This window comes from Dryobates pubescens, chromosome 25 (assembly GCF_014839835.1).
Source record: "Dryobates pubescens isolate bDryPub1 chromosome 25, bDryPub1.pri, whole genome shotgun sequence".
Lineage (NCBI taxonomy): Eukaryota > Metazoa > Chordata > Aves > Piciformes > Picidae > Dryobates > Dryobates pubescens.
This window is the reverse complement of record NC_071636.1, coordinates 6,870,676-6,889,316: the sequence shown is the minus strand read 5'-3', so window position 1 is coordinate 6,889,316 and position 18,641 is coordinate 6,870,676. Positions and strand designations below refer to the sequence as shown.

At 48.6% G+C, this 18,641-nt stretch overlaps 1 protein-coding gene across 1 annotated transcript; it reads right to left on the bottom strand.

Moving 5' to 3' along the window:
• Nucleotides 1-1,153: 1,153 nt before the first annotated feature.
• On the bottom strand, nucleotides 1,154-18,453 carry BRAP (BRCA1 associated protein). The gene is made up of 12 exons (XM_009909613.2): nucleotides 18,289-18,453; nucleotides 17,907-18,065; nucleotides 16,609-16,810; nucleotides 15,653-15,842; nucleotides 14,027-14,140; nucleotides 13,168-13,316; nucleotides 10,967-11,042; nucleotides 10,269-10,407; nucleotides 9,666-9,775; nucleotides 7,973-8,062; nucleotides 4,701-4,804; nucleotides 1,154-3,453 (listed from the first exon to the last, which is right to left on the bottom strand). The coding sequence occupies exons 1-12, from the start codon at nucleotides 18,368-18,370 to the stop codon at nucleotides 3,093-3,095; spliced, it is 1,776 nt and encodes a 591-aa protein (XP_009907915.2). The 5' UTR covers nucleotides 18,371-18,453; the 3' UTR covers nucleotides 1,154-3,092.
• Between the last annotated feature and the right edge of the window lie 188 nt (nucleotides 18,454-18,641).

Here is an 18,641-nt window from a genome sequence, read left to right as displayed (position 1 = left end):
TGCGGGGTGGGTGTGTGTGAATGTGCATTTCTTACATGATTTAAATGAAAACAAATTTAAAAGGCTATTTTAAGGTTTTTAATCATAGCAGGAGCTTGGCTAATCTGAGCTGTCCAGTGCTTGGAGGAAGTTTTCTGCTGCTGCAACCTTCTGCCATGGCGATACTGAGTCATCAGCCACAAAGCTGACCTGGTGTTTGAGCTGCAGATGTCAAAGCTTGACCACAGGCTAGAAAGGTCCAGGCACCACTGCTTTTTCCATGCACTTGGGTGTCCAGATGTTAGGTAAGGAAGAGTCACAGACTGGCCTTTAGTGGGAGTTTTCCCTTCACCACCAGCCACAGCAGTGCTGCTTCTGCCCTGTGGCAGTGAGTGTGGTCCCAGCCCAGGGGAAGTCTTGCAAGGGTGCCCTCAGCCTCACCCAGCAGGAACATGGGGGAAGTCTGGTTGGATAACCACCCAGATGGACACTGGAGATTGCTTTGTCACCTGGGATGATTTGAGGAGAAGCTGGAGGGGACTCAGTAACTGAGGGTAATTTGGTTTAATGCAAACCCTGAAATGTCTGGAGAACAGGTCTGAGGAACAGCTGAGGGAACTGGGGTTGTGAGGGGTGACCTTCTGGCTCTCTACAACTCCCTGAAAGGAGATTGGAGGCAGGTGGGAGTCAGTCTCTTCTCCCTAAAAACAAGTGATCAGAGACAAAGGAACAGCCTCAAGCTGCACCTGGGGAGGCTTAGGGTGGACATTAGAAGAAAACTCTTCACTGAAAGGGTTCTCAAGCACTGGAACAGGCTCCCCAGGGTGGTGATTGAATTCCAGTCTCTGGAGGGGTTTAAAAGCCACAGAGATGATGTGCTGACAGACATGGTTTAGCACCACACTTGATTCTAAAAAGTACTCCACACCTCTTGTTCTTCCTGCATGAGCTTCACTTCCCCTGAGCCAGAGATCACTACCCTGCTGTATCTGCCCTGGACAGCTCAGCAGAACCAAACTTTGCCCAACCCAAACATGACACAGAGCTCATCTGGCCAGCTTTGCCTTCAAGTTAAAACCCAGAAGACTTCAGAAAGGGTAAGTCACATGTTTTGTTGTACTCCCTTGGCCATCTCCACCCTCCACTTCCAGTGGACCACACAAACAAAAGCCAACCCTGCAACGCTGGTTTAATTTTCCATCACATTTTTTGAAAATGAATTCCAAGATACAGTACAGCATCTTAGTGTCCTACACAAAGCAAGCTTTCAGCAAAAGGTCAGAGGATCTTAGATGGTGTAAAAATATCTCTTAAATAAAATAGTTTCTATAGGAGAGCAAGCCGCCTCGGACATCTCTAGGTCCTTAGAATCATTTACAGAAGGCAGAGGCCTGGTTGTACAATCCACACACTAGAAAAGAGTTAGTGTACATTCATGCTACAAAGTTAGAAAAGGTAGAAGTTCCAGGTGACTGGGGCTGAGCTCCAAACCCAAGCAGTGGATGCAATGAGTGCACTAATGAGTGCCCTGTATTTCAAAGTGAGTAAGTTGAACACTTCCAGTCCGTGAAGTCAGGAAGCAGACTGTAACAACCTACCTTCCCAGAGTCAGTCTGTTTATTGAAACTTACTCCTTTCAACTGACCCAGAAGAACAGCTTCCAGCAATAAAGGATGGATTGCTTGCTTGCTTTGTTCCAGTTTGGAGCTGGTAAGTCAGAGCTGTGTTTTCAGTGTGACAGACTAAGATCAAGGCTGTTCCTAGTTTGAACAACAGGAAAAAAAAAAGGATCATACTGTGATCTGAAAACACAACTGCAGGACTTCCCCAGCCACTTGTAATAAAGAATTAACTTCTAAATTCTCAGATTGCTGAGCTCAACACAGCAACCAGGAGAGGCAAAATTCTTCCCACTCCCAGAGCAGCGAGTCTAAATGAGAAGCAACAAAAAAAAAACCTATTTGCCCACAATTTTCCCTTCCAGGGTCTGCATACCTTTGGGGCCAGTAACAGGAAAGCCTTGCCAGCTGAGATTCTGGACAGAGCCACGTTCCAGAGCAGAAAAGGTAGTGCCAAGTGATCCCAGGAACTGGAAATGGCCACATCTAGTGGCAAGGGTCTGGTGGTAGGGAAGCGTGTGCCCAGCTCTGCCACAGAGCTTGGCACAGCAGCCTGGCCAAGGCTGGTTGCAGCCATGAACGAAGGAGAAGAGTGTTTCAAACACCATATTAGTCATTCTCCTCACCTCATTCTCAGGAGAGCAGCACTGGAGCTTATCCCAACACATCTCCAGTGCAGCTCACAGCAGGAATGCACCCACACCCTGCTCCAGGATAATCAGAACACTGTTAATACACAACCTGGACCAGTCTTTGTAGAAATACCTGTAAAATAAATAATGGCCAGAATACCAAACTTCCATGTTTTCTGCCCCAAAGGCTGCAAGCACTGGCCTTGCAAAGGCTATCTTTAAACTGAAGAAAGAGATAATCCCTTGAAGCCTTTAATATCCTGCATTACCAGCCTTTAGGACTTGTTCAAGCTTCTTGCACCACCAAGATGGTTTGTTTTCCACACCTCACTCCTTTCTACTTCCAAACTACAGTTCTACTCTTGTACTAGCAGTTCTGCAGCATCAGAACTGCACATACTAAATGGAGATGTGTGTAACCTAACTGACACTCTTCATTAAATAAAATCACTTTACCTTCAAATGCTTTTAATCCAGAAGAACTGGGAAAGCCTTCCACACTGGGCCTAGCCTACTCTATTGTATCCCAGCAGGGAATGCAACAGTGAACATGAACACACCCACCCAAACCAGCACACTCTCCAAGGAGAAAGTCAAACGCATGACAGGAGGGGCTTTGGATAGGTAGGAAGGCAAAATGGCCATTAAGATCTGCCTAAAAAAGAGCTAAATAGTGCAGTGAAATGCTTTTAAATACCACAGACACCTCCAGTAACTGGCAGCCAGTTTTATGAGCAGCTCTGAAGACAAATTTCTAGCTGAGCTTTAGTGAACTGGGTGTTCCCAGCCGGAGTCCCGTGAGGCGAGCCCGGCCTTGCAGCAGCACGGCCAGTTTCAGAGTGGGAGCAGGGCACTCTGATCTTCATTTGCCTCTCTTGCCACGGCCTCTCCTGGAAGAAGGTTTTCCCGTGCTGCCTGCTGAGGAGCTGGCAGAAGATGCCACTGCAATGTTGATCTGTCCTTCCTGAATCTCCTGTCGGGTCTCGGCCGGGAGGTGATTGATTTTCTGTTGTGTCTCTAGGTAGAACATGACATCCCGCAACTGCTCCTGGATCTCGGAGATCTGCAGGTCCTTCTGCTCACAGGTTTCCTTCAACACCCTCTCCTCCTCCTTCAGTTTGTTCTGAAGCAAGGCTTGATTTGCTCGCAAACACTTATTCAGTTCTTGCTCCTCCTTCAGCTCGTTGGACAGTTTAGCCACTTTGTTGTTCAGCTGGGAACACCTGACGAAGAGAAGCGCAAGTGAGGACAGCACTGCACTGAGGTCACACTACTGCATCCTTTTGATTCCTAATCCTTACGGCAACTGACCCCCAGCTGTCCTCAGCCCCACCAAGACAACTTGGAATTTGCTTTTTTGGCAAGGGGAAGCAACACAAGAGGACTCTGAAATCCTCCCAGGATTTTCTTTACCCAGCTTAAGATTTTTGAGCACCCATTGCCTGCGTGGTGTTACCTGCATATGGAACAGGATGTTGGGAAGCAGAATCCCTTCCCTTGTCCCTCAAGTTGCATAACCTGGGAGAATCCCTTCTTTCAAGTTAGGGAATTCCATCTTGCACCATATGCCAGCAGTGCAGGTAACAGGAAGGGTGTGTTGAGGAGCATGGACTGTAACCTTGAATGAGTGCAACTTACGGAACAGGTGACAGAAAGGGCACAGATTATGTGGGAACCTGAGAGAGATAAGGGCAGTCAAGGATCCTCAGATGATAGATCCTGCCACTCTCTGAGTACAAGACCTTGAAGAGACCACTTCACTCAGAAGCAAGATGCTCCCCCAAGGACATCAGTAGCCTCATGTTTCACAGATGATGCCTCCCTGCTCCTAGTAAGTCAGCTTAAAGTTCATTTGCATCATACACAGACGCCTTTCCCTTCAGCAAAGTGAGCTGCATGGACCACAGCTCACTAGGCTGGGTTCCAGGACTGCTGGAGAATCAGCACTGCTGGGGTCTGTTGGGCTGGGAGGAGTAGAGCATTTAATCCCACCTAGGATCACACTAGACTGATCTGCACACTCCCCGTGCTCAGTATCTTTCATTTCGGCACCTCCCATGATCTGCATTTCCCTCTGTGCTGGGCGAGATGCCTCCACTGAGCTGCTTTTCTTCCCTCTGGATGTATCTGCCAATAGCCAAACAGGCTGGCATCTACTCCTGAGCAGGCAGAGGAAGGATCACTGAATGCTAAATACGCCGAACCGCGTCGAAAGAGCCAAGAGCCCAAAAGCTGCGTTCCACTCCACAGGCACTTCCCGTTTGTGAACACCTACAGAAACTAGAGCTTTTTTTAACACGAGCTGCACTCTCAGGGTAACAGTTTAAATAGCTCCAAATTGCCCAGGAATAGCAGGATTTTTTTTTTCCTTTCTTTCTTTCTTTCTTTTTTTTTTTGTCTTTTCCATTTTGGATGTCGGCACAGGGAGCTGTAATGGCTGCACGGAGCTAAACCTGGCAGCGGTACCCACTTCCTCTCCACAGACTGCTTTTCTTTCAGCAAGTCATTCAGCCTCTGTTCCAGACTGTCACACTTCTCAATGGTCTCTTTAAATTTGGTCTTCATGTTGTTAATCTGTAAAAACAAACACACAGCCGTCTCAAAGGGAGCAAAGTCCTCTGCACTTTCAGGATGCCACTCGATTTTCTGCACTGCCTTCTAGACTTTGACCAAGAACTTAGACCCAGTGTGGAGTGGAGGCTTCATTTTCATGGAGACCCTCTGCAGTACCCCCAAAGAGGAACCACGATGCCGTGGAAGCTGCTCACACAGAAGAGCAACCCCGGCAGCAGATCTGTGCCAGGGACCCCACTCAAACAAAAGCTGCTACAGATCCTTAACATCTTACTGATTGCAGCCAAGCACAGGAACAGGCTGCCTGTGGAGGTTGGATGGGAGGTGGATGCCCCCTCCCTGGAGGTGTTGAAGGCCAGGTTGGGGAGGGCCTTGAGCAATCTGGTCTAGTGGAAGATGCCCCTGCCCATGGCTGGGGGGTTGGTACTAGATGATCTTTAAGGTGCCTTCCAGCCCAAACCATTCTAGGATTCCTTTAGCCATTTGCTCAGGTTCTATCTGCACAGTGAAATTTCCACCCAAAGGCTTTACAATGCTGAGCTTTTGCTAATTTTAAACTAAAGCTCCAATAAATATGGTCAAAGTCTGAAAACTCAACGTGCCCCTTTGCTCAGCACTGACTCAGCAGCTTGCTAAGGCAGTGACCTACTGACACGAATATCTTACTCATGCAAAACGCAAACAGAAACACAGTACATTGGCTTCCTCTTCCTCTCTGCTTCACACAGCTCCACACTGCTGAAGCTGAGGAGAACCAAGCTCTCCTTCTCTAGGCACTGCTCAGAATGTATCCAAACCTCTACCAGAAGTATTTCCACCTCTAAATCTCCTGTCTTGTTTTCTCTTTATTAGGGTCAAAACCGTGTTTGCGTGTAGTGGAGGTGGAAATTCAAAGGAAAAATGTTTTCCAGGAGGAGCAATCTGGATAAATGTCAGTGTCAGCACACATGGTGCCTTCACTGATGCCAGAGTCAATGCAGAGCAGGTTTGAAGCCTTCCAGCCTTAATCACTGAGTGTTTATGCAGCTGATGGCTCATTTGGGGAAGGAGCCCGAGTGCTGATAATGGAACACACTGCATGGTGGAACTGAGCCAGGCAGGGCTTATGCAGAGCAAGTGCCACCAATAAAGCTGGAAGGATTTTTATACACCAAAGCACATGTGGGGCATGTATCATAGCCCTTCCACTTTGAAGTTGCTTCATGGCTCATGTTTCCTAGTCATGCCTAATGTTTACTAGTCATGTCTAGGGATGTGATTGTCCCCCTCCACTCAGCACTGGTGAGGCCACACTCAACTACTGGGTTCAGTTTTGGGCCCCTCACTATACAAAGGACATTGAGGGGCTGGAATGAGTCCAGAGAAGGGCAACAAAGCTGATGAAGGGCCTTGAACACATCTTGTGAGGAATGGCTGAGGGAACTGGGGCTGTCTAGTCATTAGGGTTCAGAGGGGGAGGCTCAGGGAAGACTTCATGACTCTCTACAACTCGGAAAGGAGGTTGGAACGAGGTAGGGTTGGTCTCTTCCCACATGCAGCAAGTGACAGGACAAGAGGAAACAGCCTCAAGTTGTATCAAAGGAGGTTCAGGTTGGATATTAGGAAAAAGTTCTTCCTGGAAAGGGTTCTCAGGCATTGGACCAGGCTGCCCAGGGAGGAGAAGGAGTCACCATCCCTGGAGGTATTTGAAAGACTCATGGATGAGGTACTGAGGGATGTGGTTTAGTGGTAGTGGCTCAGCAGCAGTGATGGGATTGTGAGCTCCAGGTGAGTGGCTGGACTTGATGATCTCAAAGATCTCTCCCAACCTCAACAGTTCTATGATTCTATGTGCAAGAGAATTTTTGGCTTTACCTTTTCCTTTTATAGGGCCCTCCACAGGATTTCTGGGACTGTTCTTTAGACCAAGGTCAATGACCACTATTTCTACAGCCAAAATTTCCACATTTATGATGCTACTTAACCACAGATACTAACTAGTTAATTAGAAGTCATGTGGAAAGTTCAGTTCAGGACTCAGCCCTAAATCCTGCCTCACTTTAAACCTAGTTGAAAGGCTCTAGGTAGAATGAAAAGCATTAAAATATCCTCCCAGGATTTTTTGCTCGTGACATTTTGAAGCAGTCCTGCCTCCAGGATGCTTCATAGGAGGAGATTCTCAACTTCTCCCAGAGGGTGATGAGGAGAGAGAGGGGATCAAAAAGAAAGGGCAAATCAATATGCATTTGGAGCAGAAAGACAGCTTCCACTTTCTGCTGCTGAGCAAATTAAAGTCATATTGTCTATGCTACACTAACCTTCCCCAGAGATGGCCGTCAGCGTGAGACGGATGGCAGCGGCAAGCAGGGATCCTGCAGCAGCACCGACTTGTTTTCTCCACTGCTGCAGTTTCCTCAGCAGCACATTTAAATCAACCTTCAATCTAGGTGGCAATCTACCTACTTCTGCACCACTGAGCAGCAAATTGCTAGATCTGAGCATCAAGATAAGGGATACATCTTGGAGCCAATTTTCTCGGCTGGCAGGGAAACAGGCTGCACGAGGAGGCCACAGCGTGCAACATTCAGGCTGTGTTAGAGACCAGACAGCTCCACTGCAAATGAACTGGGTTCAGTTTTGAGCCCCTCACTCCAGGAAGGTCACACAACTGCTGGAGTGTGTCCAGAGAAAAGCAACAAAGCTGTTGAAGGGTCTAGAGCACAAGCCTTGTGAGGAGCAGCTGAGGCAATTGGAGTTGTTCAGCCAGGAGAAAAGGAGGCTGAAGGGAGACCACCTGGCTCTCTACAACTCCCTGAAAGGAGGTTGGGTGTCGGTCTCTTCTCCCCAGGAACAAGTGATAGGATGAGAGGAAACAGCCTCAAACTGTGCCAGGGGAGGTTTAGCTTGGATATTAGAAAAAATTTCTTCCCCAAAAGGGTTGTCAAGCCCTTGCCCAGGCCGCCTATGGTGGTGGTGGAGACCCCATCCCTGCAGGGGTTTCAAAGCCATGGAGATGTGGTGCTGATGGCCATGGTTGAGTGGTGACCTGGCAGTGCTGGATTAATGCTTGGACTTGATGATCTTTAAGGTCTCTTCCAAGCAAAGCTATTGTAGGATCTCCCACTTAATGGAACAGTGGCCAGGGCCCTGTTTGAGCAGAGCTTCACACGTGCCCAGAGCAGAGCTCACCTCTTCAGCGGTGTCCTTTTCTATTCGGACAATCTTGTTCTCCCAGTAGATTCTCTGGGATTCCAGCTGGCTTGTCAGCAGATAGGAGTACTGCAAACACAGGAGACAAACACCAAGCAGTCAGCTTCGCTCTGAGGGTGGCTCTGCTGATTAAGAAGCCCAAAAGGACTCTGATACACAAATCAATTTAATCAGAGGAAATTGAGCATACAGGACATTCTGAACACAGGTGCAATGTGCATACCCAGTAGATATGTTTCATCAATTTGATTTCAAAACCCAAATCCCTGGGTTTTTGTGAAGACAAGGAAAGCCTTTGCAGCACAACAGCAAAGATGAAGGAAGCTCCACCAAATCATACCCAGTATCATGCCAAGTCTGTTAATTTTTTCCCCAAGAGGAAACCAATTTTTCACTGCAATAGCAATAAATCCCTACAAGTTTTACACTCCACAGGAAAATGAAGCATCCCTGGCATGAGAGTTTGAGATCCAAAAGGCTGAGTTGCTGATTTCTTCATTCCCAGCCCAAAACTCAAGACAGAAGGGTAAGGACATCTCTGGGAAGGCCTCCTCGAGCTCTGACTATTCACAATTCCTGTTCTCCAAAACGTGTGGCACATTCCAATGTGATTTTGTCAGCTGCACAAGGATATATGCCTTACATCCCCTCTTCTGCAAGTAAGTTATGAGAAGGTTGGAAAATGTGGTAATTTCTTGTCAACAGGCTAATAAGCACCAAATTAGGCATTTGCCACATGTGCAAAAAGCCTTGGAGGCTCTCAGTAATATCCGAGCACCAAAACACACTGCCAAATTCATTCTCTCTAGAAACATTGAGCTCTCATAAGCTAGGTAGAGAAGTCTTACATACTTTAGGCACCAACCTCCTGGGAAAAGAAATGGGTTAAAAATAGCTGGTTTAGCATCTAAATGTTATTCAGAAAATTCACAGAAGAGCAACCAAATATTTCTTTCAGAAATAAGCTTGTAAAATCTGGTCTCTGTCAGCTGTTCCTCCTCAGATACCCTTGTGTCTAATGCAGCTGGAATGATGCTGCAGTGTATCTGGCTCAGTGGAGCAGTAATTTTGAGTTTCTCTCCTTTACCCTTCTAGTTAAGAACAGGAGAAGCTGGCCAACAGGCACAACAAAATAAACTCCTTAGCCGTTCAGAAGGAAGCAGAACAGGGCTGGCACCAGATGAGTCCATTGGCTTTCCTTGATAGCCAAAGCAAGCATACAGCTATGGATCCCCACATTCTTGTACAGTTTACAAGCTGAACTACTCAAAATGACAGCTCCACACACATCCTGGCACTCAAGCCAAGTCACAGAGCCACCAGCAAGGGTCTGGTGAAGGGATCTGGGCATTCAGACCCATTTCTCTCTCCAGTGACCGGACTGTTTGCAGCGGAGTAACCAGCTCATCTTCAATCAACATTGAACACAGGATGAAGCTGCAGCCAGCTTACACTTAGCTGCATTGGCTCTGCAGAGCCAGGAAGAATTAAAAAAAAAAAAAAATATAATAAATAAAAGCAGTAAAAACATCCTGCTTCTGCCTGAAGATGATTGCCTACACGCAGGGAGCAGGTCTGCTGCATAAGCTGATGTAATTGTCCTGTTGTATCTGGATTGGAAACGTTTCCCTACAGCAGCACAATGCAGAGCCCAACGAGCCCAAATATTTACCTCTAATTGTAAGGCATCAATTTTCTCTTCCTGACACATATCTCCCTCACACTCATACTGAACGATCTTCCCGTCGGTTTTACTCGCAACCAGTCGATGCACATAGTTATCTGAAGAGAGAAAATCCAAGCAGAGGGAGTTGGAGCTGAAGAACACCCAGGTTGACACCAGTGGAAATACTTTATGCAGCACAATTAACCATGCAGACTGCTGCAACAGCACATTAGCAAGGCAGGAAGCCAACATCAGATGTATTTGTTATTTAGCAGACTTCACACAGACACCTTACAGGATATTTATTACAACAGCCCATTCCCATTCCTCAGGGCAAATTGATGGAGAGGGAGTAACAAACACATTCCACAGAGACTACAGGACTGTCCTGGGTCATTACAGAATCATGTTCTCCCTCCTCCATCTGCTACAGAACCACAAAAACTGCTATTAGAGAGGAGATGGATGTTCCCAAAAGACAAGGTATTAGTACAGCGACAAACCCCTTAATCTCCAAGCACACTCAACCACAAGTACTCATACTAAAGGGTCCTGGAAGCCATTTGACAAGCAAGGTCATCCTGCAAGAGAGGAGGACACAGCACTTACCTCCAGCATAGTCCCAGACTCTGTGGTTGGTCAGCTGCATGGCATAGGTGTGCTGGGTCTCCTCGAAGTGCTTGTAAGCGTGGCGGCTCACGTAGCGCCCGCAGCCTATGTGCCCACATATCAAACAGATCCAGAGGTTCTGTCAACAGAGGGAGAAAGCTCTGTACATACAACACTGTCAAGGGGAGGTATGGGGGCTCTGAGAAGCGTGATCTGACACCAACAGCCTGTACATCCAGCCCCTTCCTCAGAAAACAGCGTTTGCTTTTCTCCCTCCTTTGAAGCCTTCCTAGCTGGAAAGCTGAAGAGAAGGAGGTACCTGTTCATTGGAGCCAATTACAAGCCTGTAGGCACTGGGCATGTGGATGGGTCACAAGCATGGATAGAAGCCTTGACTAAGAGGCACCTCAGCAGAACTCTAAAGAGCACAGACTAGAGGGAACCACCAAGCTGAGTGTCAGTTTAGTGACCATCATCACACTCTGCTCAGCTTATAGCTAACTTCTGTCTAAGAATGTGAAAGATTTGTCCTGGGAGGTAAGGCCCCTTCCCAGTACTATTTCCATCTCAAAAGGAAAGCAGACTGCCTGCTAAAATCGGCCTGAAAGCAGGCACAGAATGAACCCCAAAAAGCAACCTGAGCAGTTGTGCAGTCAGATCTAGTCTAGATCTCACTCAGCATTCACACACCTACTTACTTCTTGAACTCCACACTCAAAACACTTGTTCTCTTCCACTGGCTCAGGTGTTTGGCAGTATCTGCAGACAGGACACCTGGAGGGCAATAAGCATCATGATGAGACACAAGGAGCTCTATCCTAGTATTACAGTAATTAAAAAGAGAGTCAGAGAGCTCCAAGTAAATGTCTTGTGCATGTATGGGGAGCGTCCAACTGCACATCTCTAAGTTCACATTCCCCCAATCAAATTTGCCTCCATTCCACACCAGGCTGCCATTTTCCAGCCAGTAAGTGACAGAAGAACAAAGAACAGTTCTTCCAAAGCCATTGCACATTCTCAGCTTGATCTGGTTTTGCTGCAGTCCAGGTGTAAAGAACATCTGCAACCAAGAGCATCAGTGGGGCTGCCAGCAATGTCAGCCTCTGCCTGTAAGCAAAAAAAAGTCATGACAGAGCTCAAGAAACTCTTCCCTGCCTCAGCCATAAACGCTACAAGAAGCACTTGTAGATATCTTACACATCTCTAGAGGCTGCTACTCCGGGCTGCTGCCAACTGACAGCTGCAGCTCTCCATTACCTGCAGGGTTTCTGCAGCAGCTACACGCTGTTGTGGAAGGAAGCTGTAACTACAAGCTGCTGAGGACAGCCGAGTGACTGAGGGCGGTAACAACACTTTGCAAACACCTCAGCACATAACACAACCCTAAGGAGATGAAGAGAGGCTTCTATTTTTACTCAACCCAAATGGATTCAGTCTGAACCCTTCCAGGAAGAACATCCCATAGCTGTACCCTAAATCAATCAGTAGCAAACACCCTGCTGTGATTTCTTTTGAAACCACTGCGCTGCCAGAAAGACCCCAGACCAGAAGGAACCTTTGTCCAGCCCCTAATCACTAGAAGCTCAGCTGGGAAATGGTATAACTGAGGTTGTGCATCCTGTTTCCAAGACTGTTTATGTATTTTTCATTAGCTGCTGGATAAGCTACAGAAATATTCAAAGGGAAGAGACAACTGGATTGCAGTCAGCTCTACACAAACTCAGGCACTTATAGCCTCCCTGGCGCCTAAGCGCTGTGGTCAGGGATTTTCTTTTATCACTCTCCTGGACTGGGAACTTCAGTCCTGCTTCAGTTGTGTATTACATATTTAAGTGCTGTTTTGGATCTTGCTCTACACTGGCTAAGCTCCACTGCTTCACATTTAACCTGGGCAAAGCAGCCCATAAACCTGAATAGCCACAAATCTGTGATGTGGATTCATCTTACAGAGGTGCTGTTTCTTTGATTTACAAATGATATACAGAGGGTTACAATTTTCCTCACAGTCCATCAAAGAATCAGGCAGTGAGGGGTAGCAGTGACAGAGAAGAGAACAGAGTGAGGATTAGCAGCCCTTTTGCTGCAGTATCTGGCTGCCTGATGTGCAGTGAAAACAGCAGAGTCCAAATATGCACAACCAACACCAGCACCTGGGTGCCAGGCAGAAGCTCAGACACACCAAAATCCCCATCCACAGGGATGAGAAGGATGGTAAGAGCAAGAACAGCAAAGGGACAGCACTAGCAAAAAGAAGAGCTACTTTAAGGACAGAGTGACAATGACACAGTGTCCCATCACTCAGCCCATGACCACCTTAAATAGTACAGCTGGTCTGCAGCAGCTGCCTCCCCTTCCCAATTCACTGAGCGATCTTATCATCAGACCTTCCTTTCCCACCATCCCTCCTGTCTCACTTTCCAGTCCTGTCCCCCTGCACAGCTGCTCTTGTCCAGCTCTTCTTCATCCTCTCCCAGCATCTAAGTAAAGAAGCAAGGCTGCAGTGCTCCCAAGCTCCAGCCAGGCATGCAGGTCTCACAGCCTCAGCTGTCTTGAAGGAAAAAATGACCAAACAGACTCTCAAGACTGAGTGAATCAGGGCTGTGTGGGCACCCAATGCTGTTCACCCCAGAATTTTTATCCTACACTATCTTAAAATAATCAGCATTACTCTACAACTCCCCTCCTGCCTTAGCAGGGAAACATGGTTAAACTATTTTTGGTGGTTAGATTTCACTCTGGGAGTTCCTTAATGAGGAAAAAAAAAAAAAAGAAAAAGAGAGCACTAGAACTTGCTGTAATTCCTGCCCCCACACTCTGATAAGCAGAGCCAGTCTCACCAGCACGTAACCACCACACTCAAACAGGGTTTCAGATAGGGAAATAAAGAGAAGCCTCTTACGTGGTGTCCTCCCACCGCTGCAGACACTGGCTATGAAAGCTGTGGTTGCACAGTGTGGTGAGGATCCCGTTCACAGACTCATCCATCCTCTCTAGGCACACTGTGCACTTGGGCAGCTCTGTCAGATCCATCACAGGCAGGCTGGCCCCCTTTAAAAGAACAAGCAAATTGCTCAGCACCTTCTCAGCACCGTAACTTCAGAAAGAGCCAAACTTCTCTCCCATAAGTACTGGCACCAGGGTACAAAAACACTGCAAGGTAACCCTGTGAATCTACACAGTGCTTAGAGATTTATACACACACACACACACACACATATATACATATAAAGAGATCATAGAATGGTTTGGCTTGGAAGGGACCCTAAAGATCATCTAGCTCCAACCCCCCTGCCATGAGCAGAAACACCAGGTTGATCAAGGCCCCCATCCACCCTGGCCTTAAACACCTCCAGGGAAGGGGCATCCATAAGCTCCCTGGGCAACCTCTTCCAGCGTCCCACCACCCTCACTGTAAAGAATTTCTTCATAATCTCCAGTCTAGATCTCCCCTCTTCCAGCTTATCCACCACGCAGCCAGAATCATCACAGCACAGGCTCAGCACGGCTGCTGCATCTGCAACCAGCCCATTCTGTTTTCAGCATTCACTGGATCCACCACCCACAGCAGGTTTACATCAGAGATGCTGCAGTGGTGAGGCACAAAGCCCCATGAAGCCACCAAACAAACTCGCACAATTAGCCCTGGAAGGGGGACCAGGGTTTGGGCTGATGCAATTAAGCAGTTCTTGCACCACTCTGCCCAAATAACACAGTTTAAGTTCTGCAAAGAGCAGGAAAACCAAGCAAACAAAACTTACATCTTCTGATTTGAAGACCTCAGCCCTCTCCACATACACCAGCTGGCAGACATCCTCCTCGATGGAGTTGAACTGCCGGCCATTGCAGGCCATGTAAAAGCTGTCTGCATCGGCCTGCGTGCAGAACAAAGGCAGCCAGTTACAGACAGCAAACTCACAGCTGCTACAACCAAGAAAGAGGAGGAAAAACCTGCTGTCTTCCCTCTTCTCCCCTTCACCAAGCCCTGTAATACCAGAGATGTTTCAGGCAGCCAGCTACTGCCAGCAGGCATTGCATCTTGGCACAGGGCTTGGTGTTACCCCTTGAAGACAAGAAGTGAAGTTCAGAGCAGTGACAGCTACTCTGGTACTAAGCACTCCACAGGAATGCTGGAGGATTTCCCTTCAGCATCTGCTTTGCCCTTTGTCAGCAATTTCAGTGCCTTTGCAAAGCAAATTTGGTCACTGCAAAAAAGTTTAAAAGGGCCACATTGCAGGTCACTGATACCAGTGTCAGGGAAAGGAATAATCTCACTGTGGGAAAGGATGCATTCCACTGCTTACAATTCAGACGTGCTCTGAACTGTGCCTGGAGTCACTGGCAAAGAGGCAGAACCAAAACAAAACCTGTTGATTACTCAGTCACCTCCCCAAACCCTTTCTCTTCCCAGATTGAGGCAAATTAGCTGAATGCCATATTCCTGGCTGCTCCAGCCAGAAGCATTAAAGCCCTTGAGATTTGGTTTTTGCTGCCTGCAGACCCAGCCATTAAGGGTCACTGAGGAACAAGCCTTCAGGGAGTTTCCTAAGAAACAGGAATTTCAGGGTGAGTTGAGCAGAAGTTTATGATTTGCTGCAAGGCTGTTCAGCACTAGGTATCTGCCCAGGTAATCTGATACAGCAACATACAGACTGCACCTTTGCAACTACTGCAAACGGCAAGAACCACACAAAAATACTGCATCTGCACAACGGTTATGGGAAATGCCTCACAGGATTCAAGGCTTGGAGAAACCTCTCCCCCAACCTCAAAATAGATCACTTGCAGCTGGGAGAAGAGAAGGAATCAGTGAGAGGGTCCACACAGGAACTGGCAGGGACCTCTGGAGATCATCCACTCCAACCCCCTGGCTAAAGCAGAGTCACCCACAGCAGGCTGACCGGGATAACAATGTCCAGGAGACTCCACAACCTCTCTGGGCAGCCTGCTGTAGGGCTCCAACACCTTCACAGCAAAGAAGTTTCTCCTCCTGTCCAGATGGAACCTCCTGGGCTCCATTTTGTGCCCCTTGCCCTGTCACAGGCCACCACTGACAAGAGTCTGGCCCAATCCTCTTGCCCCTCACCCTTTCTGTTCCTCAGAGTACAACATAGATAACAGAGAATGTGTATCTCTGCTATTTTACAATATCCAACAGGAAATATTGGAGCTGGAACATGGCAGACGCTTGCCTCCAGGTCAAGGTGTGGGACTAACCCCAGTCATCATCCCTGGGAAAGCTCTGGGCAATAGGTCAGGAGTGTTTTTCCAAGGGTAAAGTGCAAGCTTGGCTAAGAGCTGGCCAGTGAAGCCAGACAGCTCTTCCAAAAAGCAGCTCCGTTTGACAGCACAGCCCCTTCTAGAGCAAAGGGACTTCCAGCTCTTACCTGTGAGCTAAACTTTATCAGCACCATGTACTGGTTTGGAGTGGAATCTCTGATGATTTTCATGTGCTCAATTACTTCATAGAAGGAGGCCACAAACTTCATGAGGTCATGGCTGGTCATTGTGGCAGGGACCGTGAGGATACACAGCATGGCACTGCGCCTCACGTCTTCTTTTAACGAGGTCATCTTGCTGGCAAGGCAACAGTGACACAACATCATCTTGCTCCACAGAGGACAAAGGCAGAGCTGGACACACCACCCCTCCAGCAGCCACAGTTACTACAGGAACTTTGTTGCCAGTCTTAACCCTCTTTTGCACATTTGTAAGTATCAAGCAAGAAAAGCAAGGGCTTGGGGGATGTGTCAACCACATGAAGCTGTTGCCCTGTCACAAAGGATTAAACTGGGAAGCTCCAATAAAGGATGGCTTTGTCAGCAGTGCTTTGACACCTGGTTTTCCATACCAACAAGCACAATGCTCAGAACTATTCCCAGAATAGGCTATTTCAAATAGATTTCTGTCTCCTGACACCTTTCAGGAAGATTCAAAATGGAAGTTCTCACACAATTATAGAGCAACGGTGTGGAATTGCAATCCCTGAAACAAACTCCTGCCTCAGCTCCTCAGGCCTGCTGCCAGGATCCTAGAGACCCCCACTTAGCTGTGGGATTCACCAAAAAGCTGCTTTCAAAAACCATTTTTCAGGAAGCTGCACTTGTCTCGCACTCTCACCCCCTTGGGGACAAGCCCTCTCACTCGCTGCTGGAGGACCCAGGCCAGCCTGCAGCTCCACCATTAAGACAAGGCTAAGTCTGCCCTCCCAGTACAAGTCACCCTTCCTGTTTATCCCAGCTCAGCAGCCACAGCCCTGGGGTGCCAGACTCACCCTTCCGGGTGGTGGCATCCCTCGGGAGCGCTGCACCCACTAGAGCTAGGATTAGCCAAGCATTCTTACTTTGTTTTGTACAGGTGCATGATGCCATGAACGATTTCAACCGAGGGGTTCCCACTGAAGAAGGAGATCTGGTCAGGGAGCTGCTTTGATGGAGAGTCTGGAGCAACCTCATGCTCTTTGCTTTGATCATCGTGTTTATTTTTGTCCTCAGCAGACGCAGCCTCTGAAGATTTTCTCCCTTCCACGGCAGCTTTAGTTTCATCTTTTGCAAATCAAAAGTTTGCTCATTACTAATGGTGCATCAGAAACGTCTGCTGCTCCCCAAGCACATTCTGGATGTTTAAAATCTGCACCCCTGCAACTCAAATTGCAACCCTAAAAAGCAGCAGAATGAGATACTTCTCGTCTCTGTTGTCCCAGGGGAAGCTCCAGAGCTGCCAGACACCCAGTGTGAGCCCCTGGCAGGACCCCAGCGCTGTGGATCGAGCCAGGCAAGTTTTGCACCATACCCAGTGAAATCCCAACAGACTCCATCAAGCAACTGGGAGAGATTTGCTGAGGAGGGGTGACGAGCAACCTGCTCCTCCTGTGCCACTCAGATGGCAGCTTGGATGTTTGACAAGATTTGGTGCTTCCATCTTTAAGCTTCTTTTATAGAATCATAAAATCGTTAAGGTTGGAAAAGATCTCTAAGACCCAGTCCAACCATCAACCCAACACCACCATGCCCACTAAACTGTGTCCTAAAGTGCCATATCTACATGTTTTTTTGGACATCTCCAGGGACAGACTCCATCACTGCCCTGAACAGCCTAGACCAGGCCTTTACCACTCTTTTGATAAAGAAACGTTTACTAATATCAATCTAAACCTTCCCTAGAACAACTTGAGGCCATTTCCTTGCATCCTATCACTAGTTACTTGGGAAGAGACCAATCCCCACCTCATTACAACCTCTTTTCAGGGAGTTGTGGAGCAGGCATTTCCTACTAGGGAACTTAAACACCTGAATTGTGTCATAGCTACATAGCAGCAAAGCTGGCAAGCAAAGTCCTTGCTCATGACACAGCCCAAGATAAACCAAACCCTCACAGGGTGGAAAACGTACGCCAGCACTATCCAGATCTTCTACCCAGATCCCAACATACATTCCTGAACTTCCCTACGTGTTTTCCAAACTGTGTGACTGACCCAAGCCCCACAAACCCAGAAGCACCTCCAGCATTCCCACACTGACAAACAGCCTCCACTGGTGGGGCCAGCGCCTGAGAAAGGCCCGGCTCCCCTTCCACAAATGGCCACCACAAAAGCAGGGTGGGCAACCCAACCCCCAGCATTTTCCTGTCCGAGGCCAGTACCTGGTCGCGGCTGAATGGTCTCAATTATCACGTCGGTCATTTCCCTGCGGCCGAGGTGCTGGTGGAGGATGGCCGCCCGCTCCCCGGGGCCTTTCCCCTCCAAACAAGCCGGCACAGCAGCCGGGGTCGCCCCGGTACCCTCCGCAGCCATCTCCGGAGCTGCGCAGCAAGAAAGACACTTTGGGACAAGGTGCTGGGAGCGAAGCTCCGGTACGGGGGAACCCACTGTCAGGACCAAGACGTCGATCCCGACCTCTCCCCGGGTGCCTGGAGCCCGCGGCCAAAGCCCAACTCCCTCCCCCGCCACAACGGACAGCGCAGACCCACAGCCGTGCGCAAGCCCCCGGTGGGGAAGAAACGGGACGGGACCGGAGAGACTCACCAACCGCGCTGTAAGCGAAGCCCGCGGGCAGCGGCGAGTGCTCGGCCAGCTCCAGCCGGATCACCACCAGAGACACGCTCATGGGCCCGGGCACCGCGGGCCTCCGCCGCCACTGCACTCCGAAGAGGCCAAAGGAGATGAAGCGCCGCTTCCGCCTCCCGCACCTTTCCCCTCTGACCCCGGCGGGGTTACGCTGGCGACGTGATGACGTAAGGAGATGACGCTAAGGACGCCGTAACGACGACGACAGCGGCGGAGGGAGACGACTCTGGGGGGCTAGGAGAAGCGCTCGGCTAATCTCGCGATACTTCTCTATGCGGTCTCTCGAGGTTTCGAGGTGTGTTCTCGTGAGA